The 20,829-nt window shown below is 39.2% G+C and overlaps 1 protein-coding gene across 4 annotated transcripts in view; it reads left to right on the top strand.

Moving 5' to 3' along the window:
* Positions 1 to 20,829, top strand: part of LOC108150239 (junctional adhesion molecule A) — a 100,441-nt gene that overhangs the window by 19,764 nt on the left and 59,848 nt on the right. For all 4 annotated transcript variants that reach the window (XM_017278299.2, XM_017278297.2, XM_017278298.2 and 1 more), the window contains one exon: positions 11,142 to 11,642. In XM_017278299.2, the coding sequence (XP_017133788.1) occupies positions 11,573 to 11,642 (70 nt within the window). In that variant the 5' untranslated portion in view covers positions 11,142 to 11,572. The remainder of the gene's footprint in view (positions 1 to 11,141; positions 11,643 to 20,829) is intronic.

The raw sequence follows: 20,829 nt of genomic DNA, 5'->3' as shown, positions 1-20,829 counted from the left end.
GCGCCCAAGTTAGCCCACGGCCACAGGCATCCCTCGGTCGAATGTCCGCTGTCTGTTGTCCGTTGTCCGCTGTCCTCTGTCCTTTGGCCAGAGTCCTTTGTCGGTTAACCGTGAGTTGGGAGGCCGGCGTTTGTCAGCGGCTACAATTTCTGGCTGTGGGTCTGGTGCGGATGGCTTTTCGCGGGCGACATCCTTTCGGTGGCCATGAGTGGCCGTCTTGAAGGCAAACAGCGAGTCAGACGTGTGGCCAGGATATGGATATGGAGGCGAGTGTGTGTGCGGGCTTAATTATCCTGGCTGCGCGTCTCGATGCCTTTGCTGTGTGACTTCTGACGGAAATTAATTTCCTCGCGGCACGTTTGCACTCACAGACCGACATTCACTCACTGCCTCTGGCTCTGCCCATTGTTTGCCGAGTGTGAGTGTCTGTGCAAACGCTCTTTGCGCCGTATTTGCGTTTAATTTTATATGAATAACGGAAATTTGCGGCTTTCCGACATTTTAAATTGCCATTAAAGCCGCTGCAAATGCGGCGCGTTCTGGCCATTAAACAAACGGATGCATGAAGGAGTTGCAGTTGTGGTTAGCACGAACAGATACAATTGCACTGGCCGTTAAAGTTGAAACATAAATAAACCATTGGCAAATTGCACAAATGGCTGAGCTTGATTGATTTAAACGCGCGAAGGACTTTCGCTGTTGACCCACAACTGTAGGCTACAGAAATTAATTTAAGGGGAAATGCACGCGATTTGTGCAAAAGATTAATTGGCTCGGCTCACTTTCGGGTCGTGGAAATCATAAAGTTTTCCCATTGAAGAGCGTACTTAAGGGCTAATTAAATTGCGACTTAATCAGTCTTTTAAATGTTTATTAAAAGTTGTTGCAATTATATGCATTTGACCTAAAGAAATAATTAAAGATTTAATTATGTTAACGAGATATAACATGAAATTGTTTCATTTAATATTGTGTTTATCAGCATTAAAATAATTTTTATTTGTTTTTTTTGTTTGCAATGTCTTTTGATGTTAATAAATTATTTTTCTCAACGCCTTTTATATTGAAACTAATTATCAATTTATCAAAGTGCTTCGCTTAATAATAGATTGACCAATTTAATGATTTTGAGTAAGATTCGAAATAATTTTACAAATTAAAATTGATATACATAAACCTAATGGTTTAATGAGACAACTAAAATTGTTTTTGTAATAAATTTGTTTTATGCTCTTTTATTTGGCTGTACTTTGCATTTTAGAAATGGATAACCAAATAATTGTTGGTAATTTAAAATTAATGTGAAATTACCACTTCCCATATTGGGGTTAGCTAAGAAGTTTCTATTCAGCAATAATTTCGCATTCCACACTGAACCGGTAATCGTGTAAGCCATATAAATTTGGTTTTCCTGTTTAAATATACGCACAGCGTTAGCCATTTGCTGGCATAAATCAGACTCAAGTCGAGGCAGAGAGCAAAGACCAAATCTCTAGTGAATTATACCAACAATCCCGAGTCTGCCGCTTTAATTTAACTCTTGAGCAAATTGAGCTTGGCTCCCAGTATATCCGACCATGCAAATGAAAGCAGAAACCACACATAAACGAGGTCCGATTCAGAATCAGAATATATAGTTGCACAGTCGGAGGGTTTTATTATACGCAAAGTCGAGACACGACGACAGCTGTACGACTCTTATTGGCAATTATTGTCCATAAACTGCACATTTATGAGGGCGGGCAGGCACACATATGTGTGGGCGTTAGCTTACCTTTTTGTGAATGCCGCAAATGTGCTCGTATTTTGCGTCTAATGTGGTCCATTAACAGCCAGGCCCGACTTGCCATCTTACCACCGATCCGGGCAAATATTTGGCCAACGGTTAGCCACTCATCCAGGAACTTGACTTTGTGGCCTGTGGCCAAGTTACAGAGCAGGAGAAAACCAAACCAAACCAAACCAAACCAAACCAAATTCAGACTCGAAGGCGTTGGCTTAATTGCATTTCATAGCAGCTTTGTGTCGGCTTTAAGTCAACCAGGCCCCCGTCTTGATTTGTTTTGGCAACCCAACGCCGGGTCAAAGGGCATCAGGCAACTAAATCAATATGGCAAGTGTGCGAGTGGATGCCAACAAATCTACTTGGGGCACATTCTCGAAAGGGGAGTGAAAAAATCTATGCATGAATGCGATTTTCAACACATTTTTTACATTAACTGCCAGCAGCCTCGGATGTCGACAGCGTCGTCTGTAATTTTGTATGCACAATCTGCTGGCAAGACAACAAATCACCATCACCATCACCATCCTCATCCGGCACCACAGTGGGTTATATCAGTGGGTTGGATCCCAGCCCCACTGCAGTGTCATATAAATAAGCCAACACCCGCAGTTGCAATTGTAGTTTCGATCGGCACTCGATTGTCAGAGTTAAGCGAGAGCGATTGCCAAGTAGGGAGGGATATATATGATAATGCCAGGACACGCCCCGTCGACCAGCCGAGGTCGGAATAAAACAAAATAGGGATTTGGTACAAACAACAATGTATCTCGCTTATCCTTAAGATGAAGATATTTTAGAGATCTTAGAAATGGTTAAAACTTCTGATGCTTACACTTATTAATAAATCTAGAATCTGTTTATATATCATTTTTTTTTAAAGAACTATGTTTTGTTTTTAAGTCAAGTTTTATGGAAAGAAATTGATGTTTAATACAAAAATCTGACATTTCAAATTTCATTTGACTGAAATTGTAAAACCCTCTGTAAAAATCTTTTTAAATTTATTTTTAATATTTTGCTTTAAGACTCGTTCTCATTTTATAGTAAAAAAAATAAATTCAACTTTGAGAGATTTGACAACTGACATTTCCTTATAACAGTTTTTACATATCTCTTTACATACATACGATTATTTGAAGTATTTGCCAAACAACTATCTATGTAACCCTCATTTTACACAATGTGCAGCCACAATAACTCAGCACTTGACAATGCAGATGCTTCCCCTTGTGGAAAGGGTCTTTTCGTGTAAATAGGAAAAAAATTGACACGCATTTTTCACCTTTGCCATTTGACAGAATGAGGCACTGAGATTGAAAGGGGGGGCAGAACTGGAGGAGGATGGACTTGGCCAGGCCAACACAGACGCTTCCTGTTGTTCAAGTTGATTTCCTTCTTAGTTGGAGCTCAACTTTCGATTTTCTGCTTTGTGTTTTGCATCGCAATCTTGCGGAGAAGGGGAAAAAAAAGAGTGAAGCTCTAAGGAAAAACGCTGCAGTCTCGTTTCTTCGATTTTTTCCCACAACGCTCAACTTTTATGCACTGTTTTTCCTTATCATTTTTGATTTATGTAACTGTTTTTATTATTTTCATATTGTTCACGAGCTGCGCGGTGGGTGGGCGGCGTCTGATTGCTGAAATCACAAGAGTTTTTCCTCACATCTCCGACTTTTTCCCATACTCCATTCGTATCATTTTTGTGTGCGTTGTGCCAAAAACTCGTATTCCATGGTTGAAAAGTTTACGACAGTAAGAAGATGAGAAAGTGCCGAAGAAATGGGGGAAGTGAGGGGAAATGAAGGGGGTGTAGTGGTGATGGTGGTGGTGGTGGCTATGTGCATGGCGTGCAAGATTTCTTGCGAGTTTTGGAAATTTGATTTCTGCTGTTTGTTGTGGAATTTGAAATGATTATGGGTGGCAGAGAGGCGTTTCTCCATGGGAAAGTTGCATTATGCGCATTGTTGGTCAACAAGAATTTTCTTTTGGCCAGCATTGCAAAAGTTCTTGCCCAACTCACACAAACACATAGCCTCCATGTATGAATTATGCATGGTTTGGGCCGACACTAAAACATTTTCGGGAGAAAAGTCGGGAGCGCTCCACTTCCGGAACGGAGATTGCTCCCGGGCTTTTTCGAGTACATGTTGGCCCGAATGCCAGAATGTCAGTCAGTCGGAAAATGTATTGTTAATGTCCCTTGGCAGCAGCAATTAGGCAAATCAGCCGTAAACACACACTCCCCCTGAGTAATTGCCCTTTTACATTGATAAATACTCAGCCGGAAATGAGACCATCACTTTCGTTGCCAATTTGTTTTTGTTGCATTGCCACTTTCGATTCTAGTTCAAGTCGATAATTACACAAGGGAAATGCAATGAAATATGATTTTGCCATTTAGGTTCAAAAAGCCAATTGTTTTTGGTAGATAAAAAATTTTTTTTGTAAAAAAAGTATATATATTTATTTCTCCAATCTTTAGATAAAGAATACCAAATTTGTTAGCATTTGTATTAGTATCAAATAATTCTAGTAGTTTAAAAAATTGAAGATTATGTCATTTAAAGTTACAACACTTTATTTTGATTATTATTATTAAAACTTAATGGAGAATACTTTAATATTCAAATTAAAAATATTATTTTTAACTTAAATCAGTGCTAAATAAATTTTATATAGATAGTTCTTATTAAGCACATAAAAGGCTTTCCAGAATAGATATCCAATGACCAATATTCGTGACATATTTTCGCTCCGCCGGCAACGTTTTCCGATTCATAATGGAAACCTCAAAAAGTACTTAACCGATGGAGGGAAAGCTTCTTTTTTTTAGGGAACATTTCGACAGAAGTGAAGAGCGTCCGGGATGAATGGTTGAAGCATTCCAAGTGCTGGCAATTGTTGACATTCCTTAAAGTCAGCCACAAACTCGTGGGGAACCCAGTCTCGTTTCACCCCTCCTGCTGCGACTTTCACGGGCCCACACAATGAAATATTAATAAATTCCATTACTAAAGAAAACACACTCGAGTGCGCAGCAAAACATCAATGGTATCGGCATAGAGTTTGGGAATCTGGGGAGCGGGTTGGCGGAGGATCTGGAATCATCAGAGGAGACGCCGATTCGATTCTCCTGCTCTACGCTGAAGCATTTCACTTTTGCCACGCAGACAATTTTCAATTGAAGTGGGTTCGAAATACGGCCAGGGAATGGCAATGCGAACGGGAATGGGAATACGGTGACTTTCCAATTCAATCTAGAAAATACATACAAAGTGTATAGCATATAGACATTTAGATGGCATTCACTGCACACTTACAATATTTTCTGTGTCGCATTTTGTTGTTGGCAAAGGCTTTATTGACAATAAATACTGTCGAGATGACGATGATGAGGATAGATGGCGGTTTGAGTGTCTTCAGTTGGCCTTAAAGCCGCACTTCTTGAAATGGCTGAAGCTTTAATGCCCATTATGGCCAAATTGGCACTTATCGACCGGAGTCCCCGGAGACTGGAACAACTGCAAATAGTCGAAATGGTATTAACAATAATATTTGATTTGCCAAATGAAATCCGAACTCACACTGTGTACGCAGTTTTAGGCAAATGCGCTTGTTAACAAGGCCAACATGGCAGGAATGTCCTAACCAATTTTCCCTTTCAGCTCCCGGCAGCTCGGCAGCTCTGCAACTTGGCAATTAAATGCAAATGGCGTGTGAAAACCAATTTTGAAAAGTACACAGACAAAAACTAAGTGCAAGGCACTCGCACAGCTAATTTGTAAGGACCTAGTGGCGAAAAAGGGGGAATCTCGGGAGCAGGATGGAAGGAACAATGACATTCAGACTCCACTCGACTGCCTTTCATTGCTGGCCAAAAGCCGTGGTAGACTTTGTCCCGGATTGAGTTCGAGGACTCGTCTGATTACTTTCGGAAGGCAGTGTGTCCATTTAGCATTCCCCCTTTCTTGCCGAGGTTTGAAATTCTTTAAGCTACTTTTAATTGGGGATTTATTGTTAATTATTGAATGGTTTACAACCAGTAACGTACTTTTAAACTAAGTTAATATACATTCACATTTAATAGGTATACAAACTAAAACCAATAAACACTTAAATGCATTTAAAACATATAATATTTTATAAGAAATAAAAATTAAAATTGTAATAACAATAGTAATATTCCCAACCAAAAATTGCGATAAACAGTTATTACTTAGAAATGTCTTCAGTAAATTAATTAATTTTGAGGTTCGCTTATTTATTTGTGTTTTTGATTAACTGCTTAAGAGAACTGAAAATGAAAATACCTTTAAAGAAATTTTAACAAGCGTTTGAATTAATTTACAAGCGTTTAAATGTTCTTTAAAGATATAAACATTTTCTTGTGATTATAATGAATATAATAATTAAAATCCAATATTACAACAATCCTAAACTGCATTCAATCAGAGATTATTTTACAAGTAGGTATGCTCAATGCAGAATTTCCTTTTAAATTGTCTGTGAACTATCTATCCCTTTCAAATCTAACGATTTCTACCCACTGCCGAACCAACGATATAAGTCAGTGGTTTTTTGTCTATTCTCCTGCCTTTAATTGCTCAAAGGGCTGACTCGATATGCTAGTGGTCGCGATGGAAACCTTTTGTTGTAATTTGGCCAAGACATGCGGCCAGTTGGATGAGCTGGAGCGGAAGTGGGTTGACTGGTGCGTGCCCATATTCATTGACGTTGACCCAAACTAAAAACCCCAAAAAACGCAAAAACACAAACAATCAGTTACGATCCAGCCGCACGCCATGGCCAAAAATTAGAGAGTGGCGGAGTGGTTTGTGCGGCATCATGTCAAAATCCAAAACCACAAACAATTAAACAAAATTGCAAATTAGACGTTATTTAGACCAGAAATACCGCCCGAAAAGTTGACAGCCACCGCAGAACTCAACCGAACCGACCTACTGTGTGTGTGCTGCACACTGAAACGTGGAAAGGAAGGAAGTGTAGGAAATTGCCTATTTGCAATTGTAATTTATTCATTTTGCTTAATATGCCGTGAAGCGCAAGGCTTTCACTGCTGAACACTGCCCCCCCAACAAACAAAACAATAATTTTCTCATATTTTTTTGTGTCGTGTTTCCAGCAGACTTGCCCCGTCCGCCCACTTTTTTGAGGGTCACTGGCTGCTTGTCAATTGCAATGGTTTGACTAATGACTCGGCGCCAAGGTCATGGAGAACCCATTGTTGTCGATTTCAATTAGGAGCTGCGCCTAATTTGCATAATTATCATAAAGTTTGACAAGGGATAACGAGCCAGTCGAGTGGGAAATTGTTGTAGGCCAACTAGGATTTTATCTGATGGATGGATGCCGTACTCCTCGAGCATTCAAATTAGGTCTTGATTTGTCCCAAAACGAGCCCTTCATGGACTCACCAAGTTTTTGCACTGATAGAATGTGATTGCTTAAAGTGATTGAGTTCTGAGAAAGTAAGACCAAGTATAAACCCTTGAGAATGTTTGTAAAAAACAAAACGTACTAAAAAAATAATATGTAAAATAAAGCTTATAACCATTTAAAAATGAATTGAAATTAAATAATCGTGATTATCATTTAAGCAATAACTATATCATTTTAAGTAAATCTATATTAGGGTTGGTTAAACAACCAATGCAGGTGGGAAACGTTACAATTTATTATCTATTTATTGTTTATTTAAACTTGTTTACTTAAACTTTTAGTACTTCTCTATTTTGTGCAATTTAAAACGTTTTCAAATGCTTCAATATCGGTGCTTTGAATTTGAGCTAGGACCCATTTTCTACCCATATTTTATTATTTATCATCGAGAAAATCTTGTTTCAAGCGATTACGAGGCCTATATATATCAAAGCAAAGAGGCCAATGTGGTCTATGCACTTTTTGTTCTGCCTTTTAAGTCCTTGCCGCACTTTCAATCCCCTTTTGACTTAATCCTTAAGCTGTTACTCTCCATTTGCGCAAGATCTTTGATTATTGAGCCACTGTCATCCAACCCGAGGTTCCTTTCAGCAGGATACTTTGGCAAATGGACTGCAGAATCGGCTTGTTGCTGGTCGATGGAGCTATTTAGACAGATTTTCCTGGCCCGCTCACCTGGATCTCCCTCAGAAATGGGCCATAGATTGCAGTTTAATGTCACAACATTCAAACAAATCGCCGGCCATTTAAAACGGTTTAAAAGCCATTGCTGCAGCCCGTAACAGCCGGTGTCGGTGTCCTGACTTTTCCAGCAGATACAACAGACAACCGCTGGGCCGAATGGGTTTTCCCCATCGCAGAGTTTTCCTTTTCCGGGGACGGCAATAAATGAGCGCCCATTTGCTTATGGATATTTGGGGTATGGGGCTATAGAGCCTGGGAAATTGTTTTGGCTGTCGAATTACGTAAACATTGTCATAAATGAAAAATTTAGCAGTCGTAGCCGAGTCAAGCATTTCATTTGCTGTGGCAAATTTGTCAATCACGTCGACCGTTTTTTGCCATCTCGACTTTGGCCCAATTCTCGTTTTCGGCCCAGACGCCGCAGGGACTCGTATGAGCCACTCTCTTTGTTGGTGAGCCAACTTTGTTTTGTTTTCGGCCTCGCGGTGCTTTCTTCTCTCGTGATGGAAGTCGCAAGATGGAAGACTTTCTCCGTCTGCGGCAGGCGCGACATATTAATTATTCATTTCGATTTTGGTTGGTTGGCCAAAGCAGCAGCGGGATACCCGAATAATAAAACACAAAAAAAAAAAATAAAACAGCGAGGCTCTTGGGCTGCTTTGTGATTTATAAACACGCGCGTCGCTTTGGGTGATTTACTGCAAATTGCTTTATAATGTTATATACATTTTGTAGACGATTCGGCTGCTTTTCGGTGGCTTGCCTGCTTGCGAGTAATTATAAGGGGAAACGGAAAGAAAAATGAGCCACGATTTGGTGGAATTTGTAATCCAACGGTTTAGGCTCACGACCCATTGGCTTAGACTTAAGGTTGTTAACAATCCAAAGATCAAAATATTATAAGTCTTTGGTGTACAATTGCAGATTACCATATTTTAACACTTATTGTACTTCGAATTGTTATAATTGTATGTTAATTGTGGCAAATAAATAAAATAAACTTACTAAGATTCTAATCTACAATTTATTTAAATAAAACTTAACTGATTTGAACATTTAGTAAAACCAATTTAATTAAAAAATATAAATTTTAAATATAGTTTAAAAAGTGTATTTTATTTGAAATGCTACACTGAAAAAATAGATTAGTTAAAATAAATATCTAACTGCTTAATTATAAAATTTTATATTTTATATTTACACTCAATTAAATTGGCAATAACTCTTAAAAGATTTATTTCATTTGTATGGCCATGCATGACCTTTTTAAATAACCAAAAAGGCAGTTCATCTTAATCAATTATTTAAAAACCATTTCTGTTCATTTGCATTAGTAATTTTAAAGCAGAGCTCTGCGTACCCGCAAAAAAATTTTAATGATAATGGAAACGGAAGGAGAAAGAATACTTTCACGAGATACGTAAAAGTAAAAGCAAGTCTTTGTACGATTCAATTTGCATTACGCATCTGTGAATGTAGTCCTGCTAACGTGTATCTGTGTGAATATGTGTATTTATGTAAATTTTGGCAGCTCGCTGTTTTCTTTTTGGTTGGCCAGCGCTTTTTGTTGTATACATTTTTCGTAGCTGAAAATTAGAATTGTTCCACTGCGTTCAACTTCACTGACAGTGCGTGGCAAATTGCTTTCCAAAGTCTGAAGTCTGGCATGTCTGTAGAATAGCGCGAACACACACGTTGCTGCACAGAAAGAAATGTTGAATAATTCTATACATTTTTAAAAGTGTACATGATGAAAAAGTTGTCATTATCTGGGCTCTTACAGTGTAAAATACTAAACATTAATTGTTGTCATTATCATTTAAGTGGCAACATGACCTTACATTTTTCTCCGTGCATAACCAATAGCTAACAATAATGGCAAAAATGTGTTTTTTTTTTTTTTGCTTTTTTTGCCTTCTTTCCGTTTCCTAACAATAAGTGCGGCGTGGGGGGAAATTAGGAAGCGGGTGGGATGATATAGGACCCTATATGGCTTTTCGTTGTAGCAGTCTAGCACATAATATCCATGCAGTAGAATTATGAAGCTCTACTTTACCCTCGTTTCGAATAATGGTAACGAGTGCCGGAAAAATTTTTATCTAGATAAATGCGCAAAAATCGGAATTCCCCTTGCATAATGCGGCGTGTGCACACGGCGTATGCGTAATAAATGTGCCTGATACTGCTATTATTATGACTTTAATGCCCACGAATCGATCATCCCCAATGGCAGGCAATAATTATAGTGTGTTTGGATCGTAATAGTAGTAATAGTAGTATATAGTAACTCTAATCCATTTCCAACTTAAATAAAGCAATCTAAGCAGAGCGGGACACAACTGAGCTGCCTGGCAGACGGGCAATTAAGTTAATTACTGTTTAAACTTTCCAGCACTGCCTGTCGGCTGTCTGGGGGAGCAGAAAAAAAGGAAAAAATTATATTTAGCAAATTAAATTCCCAAGTTGCTGCCAGAGATTGAGCACGTGGCCTGGCCGAAATTTTAAGTAGGCGAAAAATGAAAAGCAAAATGTACCTCTGACTGCAAGAATGGTGGGAGGAATGGTCAATGCTTTGGGATAAAACGGAGATGGCTGTCTCAAAAAGTGCATTTTGCTTGGAATGGCTTTAAAACAAGCTTAATATAAAAGTGATTTACGAAATATACGAACTTCAAAAATTTAAATTCGAAAAGCCACGATATAACAATTTTTGTTTTTTTTATATATTAAACTTATTTAAGATTTTACCTACAAAACATTATTATGAAATAAGTTTCTTATCAAAACAATATGTATTTACTTTTAAACTTACAAACCTTAAGTGTAGTTTAATCATGTAAACCTCCTTAATTCTGGTCCAAATAGTTGATAGTAAAGCTAATTATTCAATAAACGCCAGTTTTGACTTTAAATTTATGTTTTACCCCACTGTACTCCCTCTACACAGCCATCATTATGCAGGCGGCATGCTCCATTATCATTTTGCTCATTTCCGCTGTCGTTTTTGATTTTGTTGCAGTGGCAAGTCAGGAGCAGAAGAAGCTGCTCAAGAGTCTACCAATGAGTGCATTTGAGTTTTGGGCGGATGGAGGTTTCGTGAGCCCTCAAAGTACCCCTTTTACCATTTAGCCAGCTTTGTCAGTTGCAATAACTTTCGCGTCAGTCCAACCAACAGATCGTAATGCTCTGCTCCGCTCTGCTCTGCTCTTTCCAGGCCACATTTCGTGTACGACGGTATAAAACAGAAGCGGCAAATAGAAAAGCCAAACGGCGGCTAAGTTGCTTTTGTCTGCCTGCGGAGGAGGACGACGAGGAGGAGGAGGAGGTGGAGGAGTCCTGGCAATTGGCCAAGTTAATAGAGAGCCGGGAGGCTCGATAATGACGTTGCTGCTGCCGGAGCTGTTGCCGCCCATGCTGATGATGAGGCTGCTAACTTGGTTATTGCTGCCAGCCTAGAGACACAGGACCAAACACCAGCAACCAGCATCCAGCATTTAGCTTTCAGCTTTCAGCTTCCAGCATCCCACATCCTCTGCCCAGACAGACAACAAAAACAAGATCTGCTGGGGCTGCAACGCGGGGGCTTACTGCATTTCCGCATCTTGTTCCTGTCGCCGCCCAGTCATTTCTACAGCCTGAGTCACCATGTCCATTGCCCACCCACTGCCGCTCTGCGTGGCCTGGCTGCTGCTCCTCGTCGTTATTGTGATGAGCGGTAAGTACCCATTCTGGCCAGCCATCTCCATAACCCATCTAGATCCTCAGGCGTTCCGCTTTCCACCATATTGTTGCCGCAGTTAATTGTTGGCATTTGTTTGGCGGCCCCTTAATTGTCCGCTCCAGCTGGGCATTTTTTTTTTTGTTTCAATTAACAATTAGTTTTGCCAACTGCTGCACAAAGTTATGCCGGGTAGATTTATTAAATGCTACAATATTGCGTATACGCCTGGCGGGCCTTGACCAAAACTCACAATGAAAAGTTTACTCTTGCATACATCACAACAAAAGTGGTCTAAATAAATGAACAAATGTGCACACTCACCAAAGAGGAAAAATCCAATAAACTGCAGAAAGTTTTGGAGAAACTTAAATCAGCTTTGACTTGGCTAGCCAAAGAAGTAGTTTAAGCTTTTCTTTTTGAAGAATCCCTAAGCTAGCTTTTGGTCTTAGCCCTTGCCCCTGGGAAAGTCTCAACAAGTTGTCTTGTCAACAATTAGTTTTTCTTGGGGTATTTTAAAATTGCAGCACCTATGGCTATAGCTAAAAGTTATCAATTGTCTAGGGACTTTCGCCAAATCGAATGTAACTGAGCTTCTGTCCAATGTGCCCTGAAGCCAGGCTTAAAATGCTGACCAAATATTATTCAAAAATATTTTTCCATAACTGCCAAAATTTTGTTGCTAAACATTTCAACAGCAAGCGGTCATATCAACGGGAAAATTCGACTAATTAAGTAAAAGGCACGTGCCTACAGCATTTGAAAATAGTTCTCATCGCAGGATTAACACAATTTAAACGTAAATGGATTCAATTTCAATTGGCAAAACCAAAAACTGATTTAATTAACAATTGTCAAATAGCAGTGAGAAGGCGAGCAGAAGCCCTTAATGCATTTGATTTATTTTTAAAGCATCGGGAATTTATTGCAGAAATGGCAACAAATAACTCCCGCGGAGAAGGGTCATTGGAACAATTCAAAAAATGCTCGAATTAATTGCGTTTTTGGTGCAGCGAGTGAAACGGGAAAACGGAAAAAACAAGTAAATCGACATAAAGTAAGCAACGGACGTGGACATATTTCAAAATTCAATTAAAAATAAAACAAAAAGGCGGCAACAGCGATAGCGACACTATGCAATTTCCGCTTAGGGCGTGGCACCAGTCAGGTGGGCGTAAAAATAATTAAAGTGCGACCAAATAAACATCGGACGTCGAGCCTTTGGTTATTTGGCCCAACAACCGAAAGGCCAACACCAACACCAACAAATGCCGGCAATTTTTTGTGCGATTTTGCACTGACTTCTGCATCCGACAGGCACAACATTTTCAATTGAATTACGCCAATATGTCGATAGAGTTTAAAAACAGCCAGCGATCATTTGGTGAAATTGCATTCTGAAATGGCAGAAATAACACAAGATGAATTAGCATCGCTTTCACTTCGTGCTTAGCTAATAGTGATCAATCCACCCGTCAATCAATCAATTTGCTCTTAGTGCATTTTCCTGTTCAACGGCGGTCAAATTAAAAAGGAAAACGGGAAAATGCCACCTGCCAATGGCCAGGATTTCATTACAGTGCTCACAAACAAATTATTTCCAGGCGCTTTGGTGCGCTTTCTAACAAAAAATTTCCCCATTTCCCCATTTCCCCATTTCCCCAATTTAAATATTGATTATGATTGATTTAGCGGAAAGGCCGCAACTAAATATTGTTTTTTGTTTGCCGCTGCCACACTTCAATTCAGTTAGCATTGCCCAATTGCAATTGCGATTGCAATTCGCTGCTATGTAAATTACACAAAGTAAAATTTACGAGTTGCTGCCACTTCATATGAGTAATTTTAATATGAATATTTTTAAGTCTCGTGTGCATAGAAATTGCATATTTGAGTAGAACTTTGGGCCAGTGTTTGGCCAACGCAAAATGAAATCAAATAAATAATTGCACAGCCCAAGGGATGGGTCTGGCCACTGGTCAAATATTTGCAGCAAACTTTCGGCTCTGGCCAAGTTATTGAACGTTGTTGCTGGCCTGGCCAGAAACTCAAACACACAGCGAAAAGCTGGCTAGCAGTGTACAACAAAAAAAGAAAAAAAGAAATAAAATTAAGGAGGAGCCAAGTGAAGTGGAGTGAAGCGGACTACCGCGCTGGGCCAACACTCCATGGCCAAAAAACTTGGCCACGTGCAACTGGCGCGCCACCCACGTACGTAATTGAGTATGAATGGGGAATGTGTCGAAAGCGTTTTGTGATGTTTGCCAAACAAAACGCTGCAGGTACAGCAGGCTCTATTCCTCCAGACACTGGCAAGCAAAGTAACTGGAAAATGAATTCGATACATTATCATGACGTCAAGTCGTGCGTGGTGGCGACTGGCGAAAGGTATAAATTACATCTAATGCTATCGACGGCAGCCGAGCAGGCCATTTCTTATGCGAAACACCTGCAGCGGCAAAAGGACCTGGTCGTAGACCCAAGTCACCCATAACCACCCACATTTAACCACCCTCATCGAAGAAAAGGAGGTCTGAGTCGGTGGTATCCTGGCAAATGTGCGCATAAATGAATTACCAATGAACCGCATGGTTCACGTTTTCAATTTGAAAGGCTGGGCGCTAATTTTCGGGGAGGAGTCGGTCGACGAAAGAGGCCAGCCTGGAACAAAGACTGCATAGCCATTTGACAGATGTGCTTCTCGGGTTTTGGCCCCAAGGATCTACAGTGCGGACTAGCTATTTAAAATGTCCTCATTTATAAATTATTAACATAAACTTATTTTTCTTCGCTGTAACGATTTTTAAAAATGGCATAAACTTTTAGTAATATTGAATGTAATACCATTGCTAATTTTTTGGGAATTTGTTCATTTAGATTATTTTATTCAAAAAGTTTAGTACACCTCTAGTTATTTTTCCCTAATTCGAATAAAACTGCACCTTCGAAGCTTTTACCCAATGAAGGTAATCGAATAAGTTCGTAAATTATAACCTTTCTCATTTAAGCCATTTTAAAATAGCTGAAAATCTACTTGAGTACCCATTTCCTTTCATTTGAGAGTGTTTTTCCGCAATAAAATTAAACCTGAAGCCAATTAAATTAAAGCTCACCCAAAACGCAATTTTAGTGTGAAGGAGAAGACCTTCTAGACAGAAGTAAATATTGATTCGCTTTTGAAGGCTCCACTGTAGAGCCAAGTGCGAGAGAGTTAGGAAGTGAAGATGTGTGTGCGTGAAAGGGAACAAATCGACAGCCTACATAAAATCGCAATTTGCGCAATTCGAACGTCAAGTTCCATTTGATTACAACACGTTGACGAGGACATACGCACTTCTGCAGGATTGGGTGGTGGATGTGCGTATACGTAATGTGTCTGCACCCGGTAAAAGCAATTTCAGCAAATCTGCAATTGTTATGTCCCCTGCTAAACAACTCACTTTGGAGGCAGGCGTTCTCGCACATCAAATATTTATATTGCATTGCTATTCCTGTACCTATTCCTCGATAAATATATATAGATATCTTCATCCAGCCTATGTTGCTCTCATTTCGGTTATTTCGGGTATTTCGGGTATTGATTAAGCGCCATCGGGGAGTTGGAACAATGGCCCGCCTCAATTACTGCAGCAGTTTATGTCCCCGTACGGACCCACATGTCTGTCTTGTTTTTTACTGCCTTTTTATGTATCCCCTGTATAGATTGTTAACGTCACGAAGGGGTGGCAACAAAAAAAGGAACACCGGAAAGCATAAATCATGCAAACGACTTGATGGCCTCTATTAGTCTGTTTATAGACCTAGTTAAAATGTTTATAGAGCAAACTTTACGGTGAGCAGCAATTAAACATAACGGGCGGGTCCTGTTGATCGCGTTTCGCAACCCACAACAAAAAGGCTGGGCCACATTAAACTATAAGGACTCAGTTTACAATGTTGCAACCGCTATGAGATATATAAAAATACATTAAAACCCAATCATTTGTATGAGTAAGCCGAAGAAATCTCTTAAAAAATATATAAAGAAATTTAATATTATTTTTACCATTTTTTTAAACTACAAATTACTTTGAATAAAGGAGAAAAATTAATGATACAGTTAAATATATTAAAGTTATATATCCTTTTTTAAGTTATTTAGCTTGTCAAACAGGTGTTATTCGCTTTTATATCCTCTGTAAAAAATCTTTTACTTTGCTACATTTATTTTTAAAAGAGCACAAGGCGAGATAAAAACAAAGGCTCTCCAAGTTGCTGCAAACCAAAAGGCATATCCTCCTGAGGAAACAAACAGAAAAGCATTTAAAATACAATCAATTTGCTCAATAAGAGCATTGATAGCTGCTCGTATTTCCCCCAGTGTAAACTTGATGAGCAGTGATTACACATACTCACATTTCTCGGCTACGTGAGGAAAACACGGGGCAAACAAGTAGGGATTCGTGGGATCCTTTGGCTTCGGCTGCTGTCAGGACTCCCAGGAGTGCACTTTATGCGCCACTTGTGCGGAATCCTCCGCAAGAATCCTGCGAAGGCGCAGCGGCAACAATTGAGAATTTATTCATTGAATTTTTCTCCCACCCTTTTTGCAGGTTTTTACAACCTCTCATTTGGACCTATTAAACGAGAAATTTCCGTGGCAATACAAACAATTTCCGCAACTAAAAACACCCCATGATGTGGCTCACTGAGTCACGGTCTATTTATGGCTCCGTACCTGGCCATTTATTGATGAATTTCATTTTATTTAATTTCATTTGATGCCCAGGCGGGCAGCTCTTCAAATTGCTTTATTTCCAGCGAGCTGGCCAGCTGAAACACAATTCCCAACTTTGTTGTTGTTTACTTTCAATTCTACCGCCACGCCCACCTTGGACAGAACGCCCAGGCCGCATGCACATCCACATCCACATCCGCATCCACCTCCTACTCCACATTCACAGCACCTGAAACGTTGCTGGCATCTAAAGTGGCTGCGATTAGTTTGCTAATGTTGTAATTTCATCATTGCCGGGCAGCGGCTCTCAGCCACGGAAAAGCTACGGCTACGGGCGAGATTACGGGTGAGACTACGGGTGAGACTACGGTTGGGGCCACGGCGAACCACTCAACGCAACGTACGCCGGGCGCTTAGCTAAACATCATCAGGTACTTGACAGCCGGGAGACCGCATTTTGCTGACCATTGTGCCACCGAGCCCCTACGCACCGCAGTACAATGGCCGCAGTGCTGGATTTATCTGAGATAAACAGGATAATTTAGCGGGTGGAGAACTTAAGGGATGTATAGCTTGAAAAGCAAGTATTTTCATACAGCCAATAGGGCGTATGCTTTATTTTCTAATTTTTTTTTTCATGAAATATTGGACTCTTCATGTTTAACCAACATAAAAATATATGTCTTCAGTGAATAGTTTCAGCATGCTATTATTTTAAATTTTAAAAATATATCTGATTGAAAACTATACAGCTTTTAATACCTAACACCCTTAATAAAGGCCTCTAAAGAATTACACGTAAAACTTCGAAAAAACATACAGATATTTGGAGTATTTTTAGTTTAATTTTTGTAAAAAAAAAAACAAAAATTTTAAATAAATCGACGCTTAGATTTTTTGTGTACATGTATATTAAATTTTATAAAAAAATGTTATCCAATGACATGCCAATTTTTGCGACCATTCTAGTAAGTACCATTTACCATTTTCCTTATATTTTTGCAGTACTTTTTAAAGTAATAGCACTAAGAAAACATGTACAAGTAAGTGCTTACAGTTTTTCTTAAAAAGCAGACAAATCTATCCACCGTGCTCGGACCTCATCCACTCGGCCAACATTTGCTGAGTTGTGTTGGCCGCTTTGCCTCAAGTTTTGTCGATTCATTGAAGTGAGTGGCTTTTTATTTGCGAGAAAATGGCAAACATTTTTTGCCATTTTTTTTTCGTGCGCCGCTGCCATTGAATGCCGACTGCTGGCTCATTCTGTCTTATTTCCAATATTCCGGCTAGGTTTTCGACGTTTTTCGTGGCGGATTTTCGTATTGAAAAGGAAATGAACTCATAAAAAGTAATTTGGCCATAATGCTTTGGCCGAGTTAGTTACTTAATTTGCAGTTGCAAATAAAGTTTCGCTTTATTAATTTTGATGTCGAGTGGTGTTGTTGTTCCCGTTGCCGGGCACTTGATAAACTTGCCCTGGTCCAAAAGTTCTGGCAATAAAGCAGAAAAGTTACGCAGAAAAATTGTTTAGTACAACGCAGCCAGAGCAAATTCTATTTTGAATTGAATTATTTTTGGTTTTTTAGAAGGTTTTTTTCCAGCCTTGAGCTTGGCATTAAAATAAAACGTGCCACGGCTTTTGCAAGGAAAACAAGAGCCGCAGGATACGCTCACCAACACAAAAAAAGCCAAATGGAAAAACAAAAATTGAAACCGAAAAACAAAGATATGAGCAGACACATGGAAAGAAATTATATTTTCTGTTTTTGGATGCCCGCAGCGTTTCCAATTGAGTTTCTCTACTTGATATTTTTATAGAGAATTTTAGAGAATTCAATTAGAAGGCAGCCTTTTCACAGGTGTCCATATCGGATCCTTTTCCATCTAACAATCCCACACGCACATAGCAACGCCAATTGTGATAGACAGCCATTGCTCAGAGGTGGAAAGTCGGAAAACTTTATTGTTTCTCCTTGGCTTTTGACTTCTGGCCCTGTTTCAGCGCGAGACAAAATTGCGAGTATAATGAAATTTCTTCCGTTCCGTCGGTTGTAATTGTAATTGGTCTGCAGCACCTGCAGCGGCAGCGGCAAACTGGAAGCTGGCTTTTCCCCAAGGCCAACTTTCAATGAGTGGAAATTCATAAAGCGGGAGATTCAGAAGGAGTTCGCACATAAAAAGGAAAAAAAGTAAGGGCACAGAAATAAAATTTCCCGAAAATGGAAAGCCTTTGAGCAACAACCGGACTTTGCAGCCGCCGCTTCGTTTGAGTTATTTATGGCAAAGTCCTTTCAAATTGATAGAAAAACACTCCAAGTACCCGGTGACATTTTCCCGTCTACCGCCTTAATGTGCTGTGTGAGAAAAGTGACTGGGAAATCGCTGCCAAGTCAACAGAAGCCAGCAGTGTGAACTCAACTGCGTTGGCCTGACAGGGTGGTGCCCTTTGTGCCAAAAGTTCTTTGCACCCCAAGCAGTTTCATCCTTTTTTTCTTACACATTCAAACATGAGCAGACAATGCATTTTTGCTAATGGCAGTCGACAGAAAAAACTTGCAAGGAATTTGAGACTGTATAAAATTACATTTTTTTTATTTTTGGGCAAACTATACCAAGATTTAAAATACACTATGGATTAAAAAAAGTGCAAAAATAGAGATTAAAGGACTATATTTTTTGTTCGTAAAAAAATTAAATTAAAAATAGTAAGTGTGTATAGACTTTAATCCTTGAACGCCTAAAGAAAATAATTTTTCTTTTTAAAGTTGTAAAAAAACAGATGTTTGACACGTAGCTGAAAAGCACTCTAGAATATTTCTGAATCATTTACTTATTCAGCTTGAGCTTGATAAAGAACCCGCCTATTAAATTAACTATGCCTTTAAATTAACTCTGTAGGCAAACAGATCTTTAAAACTTTCCTATTCCCTCTGATCTGGGTGGCATCCATTTGGATTTTCCGCTGTTTTAGCTTCCACTTGAGATCTGATTTCAATTTGTCCTGCCATCCTTCCTTCGCCAGATGCCGTTTGTTGTTGCCACACGTTCTGCTTTATTGCATTAGTTTCCCTTTGAGAAATTATTTTCTTTACCTTAATGATTTCCCGCTGCAGCTTTCCCGGGGAAGATGATAAGGTTTCCCGTTGCCGTTGCCGTTGCCGTTGCCATTGCCATTGCAGTTGCAGTTGCAAATGTCCTTGCAGTCCGCTGAGTGGCTATGGAAATATTTATGTTAACTTGCAGTCGCCGCTGCTGATTGTTGCCTCTGCGTTTATTTCGTTGTTTTGCAACTGTTTGTCATTTGAGTCTTGGAATAAATTGAGAAATGCACGAAATGCCTCTGTTGTTGTCGCAAACTCGAACGCAAAAGCAAAAAAAATAAAATCAATTCTCATTTTTGGTTTTTCCATTTAGCTTCTGTCTGTCTGGCTGTTTTTCATGCGGATTCAATGAACCATAAATTTGAAAGTGCCGCACAGCCAGACGCGACGGCGTCTTTTCAGACTTTTCTGACATCCAAAAAAGAGCACAGCAAAAATAGCACAAAATAAGAAAATAGTTAAGCTGGGCCAAGAGGAGGCAAAGTTTAAAGTTCCCCAAAGTATTTGGCTTTGCGGTAATCGCTTACCTGCTCAGAGCAATCGTACTCCGATTAGTTGGATGGCCACTTTCGTCCTTGCACACAAATTGCAACAATTCGAACGTGATTATCCCGAAGGCACAATAAAAATAAGTTTTCGTGCGGACGAAAAAAGAAAACAGCAGAGATAATACAATATTCAACATTGCACAAGAGGACGAAACGAAGAAAAGCGTTTTACTCGATGATATCTCTGTCTCAGTCGCTCATTTTCCGAGTGTCTCACTCTTATCTAGCAAACAATTTTATGCTTCCGCCTGAGCGACAAACAATGGAGCGTAAATATCCCAAAAGCGGGACCATGGCAAACGAAAGAATGAAAATGCTTCACATACAGCACAAATAAATGTGCAAATGAATGAGTGAAGGACTGAGTGTAAGCACGGGAAAAAAGGAGAACTAAAATATTGTTATTCGTTCACAAAACTATTTGGCCCTTATTAAATTGCCTACCAACAAGTGATGGTAGAAATAAATTAGTTTAAAAATTTATAAACATTCTTTGAACTTGAAAATCTATATTTTTCGTGCTTATTATTATATTAACGTTTTTGCTTATGATTTAATTTAAAACCAAAAAATGGTACTTGTCATCAAAGAAATTAATACGAATTCGACAAAATTTAATATGTTGAGTTTGATAATTTTTAAAAAAATATATTTTGTTTCAAATAAAACGAAAACTTGACCTAACTAAGGTCCAGCTGAAAACTGTAATTGTATTAATCTAGGTCACTTTAAATTTGTTTTATATAAACCAATTGTTTTTAAATTATGTAGAATTAGTTTTCAATTATAGTCAGTTAACAACGATTGGAAATTGGTCG

Source organism: Drosophila elegans, unplaced genomic scaffold, assembly GCF_018152505.1.
Source record: "Drosophila elegans isolate 14027-0461.03 unplaced genomic scaffold, ASM1815250v1 contig_208, whole genome shotgun sequence".
Taxonomy (NCBI): Eukaryota; Metazoa; Arthropoda; class Insecta; order Diptera; family Drosophilidae; genus Drosophila; species Drosophila elegans.
This window is presented reverse-complemented; position numbering and strand designations above follow the sequence as displayed.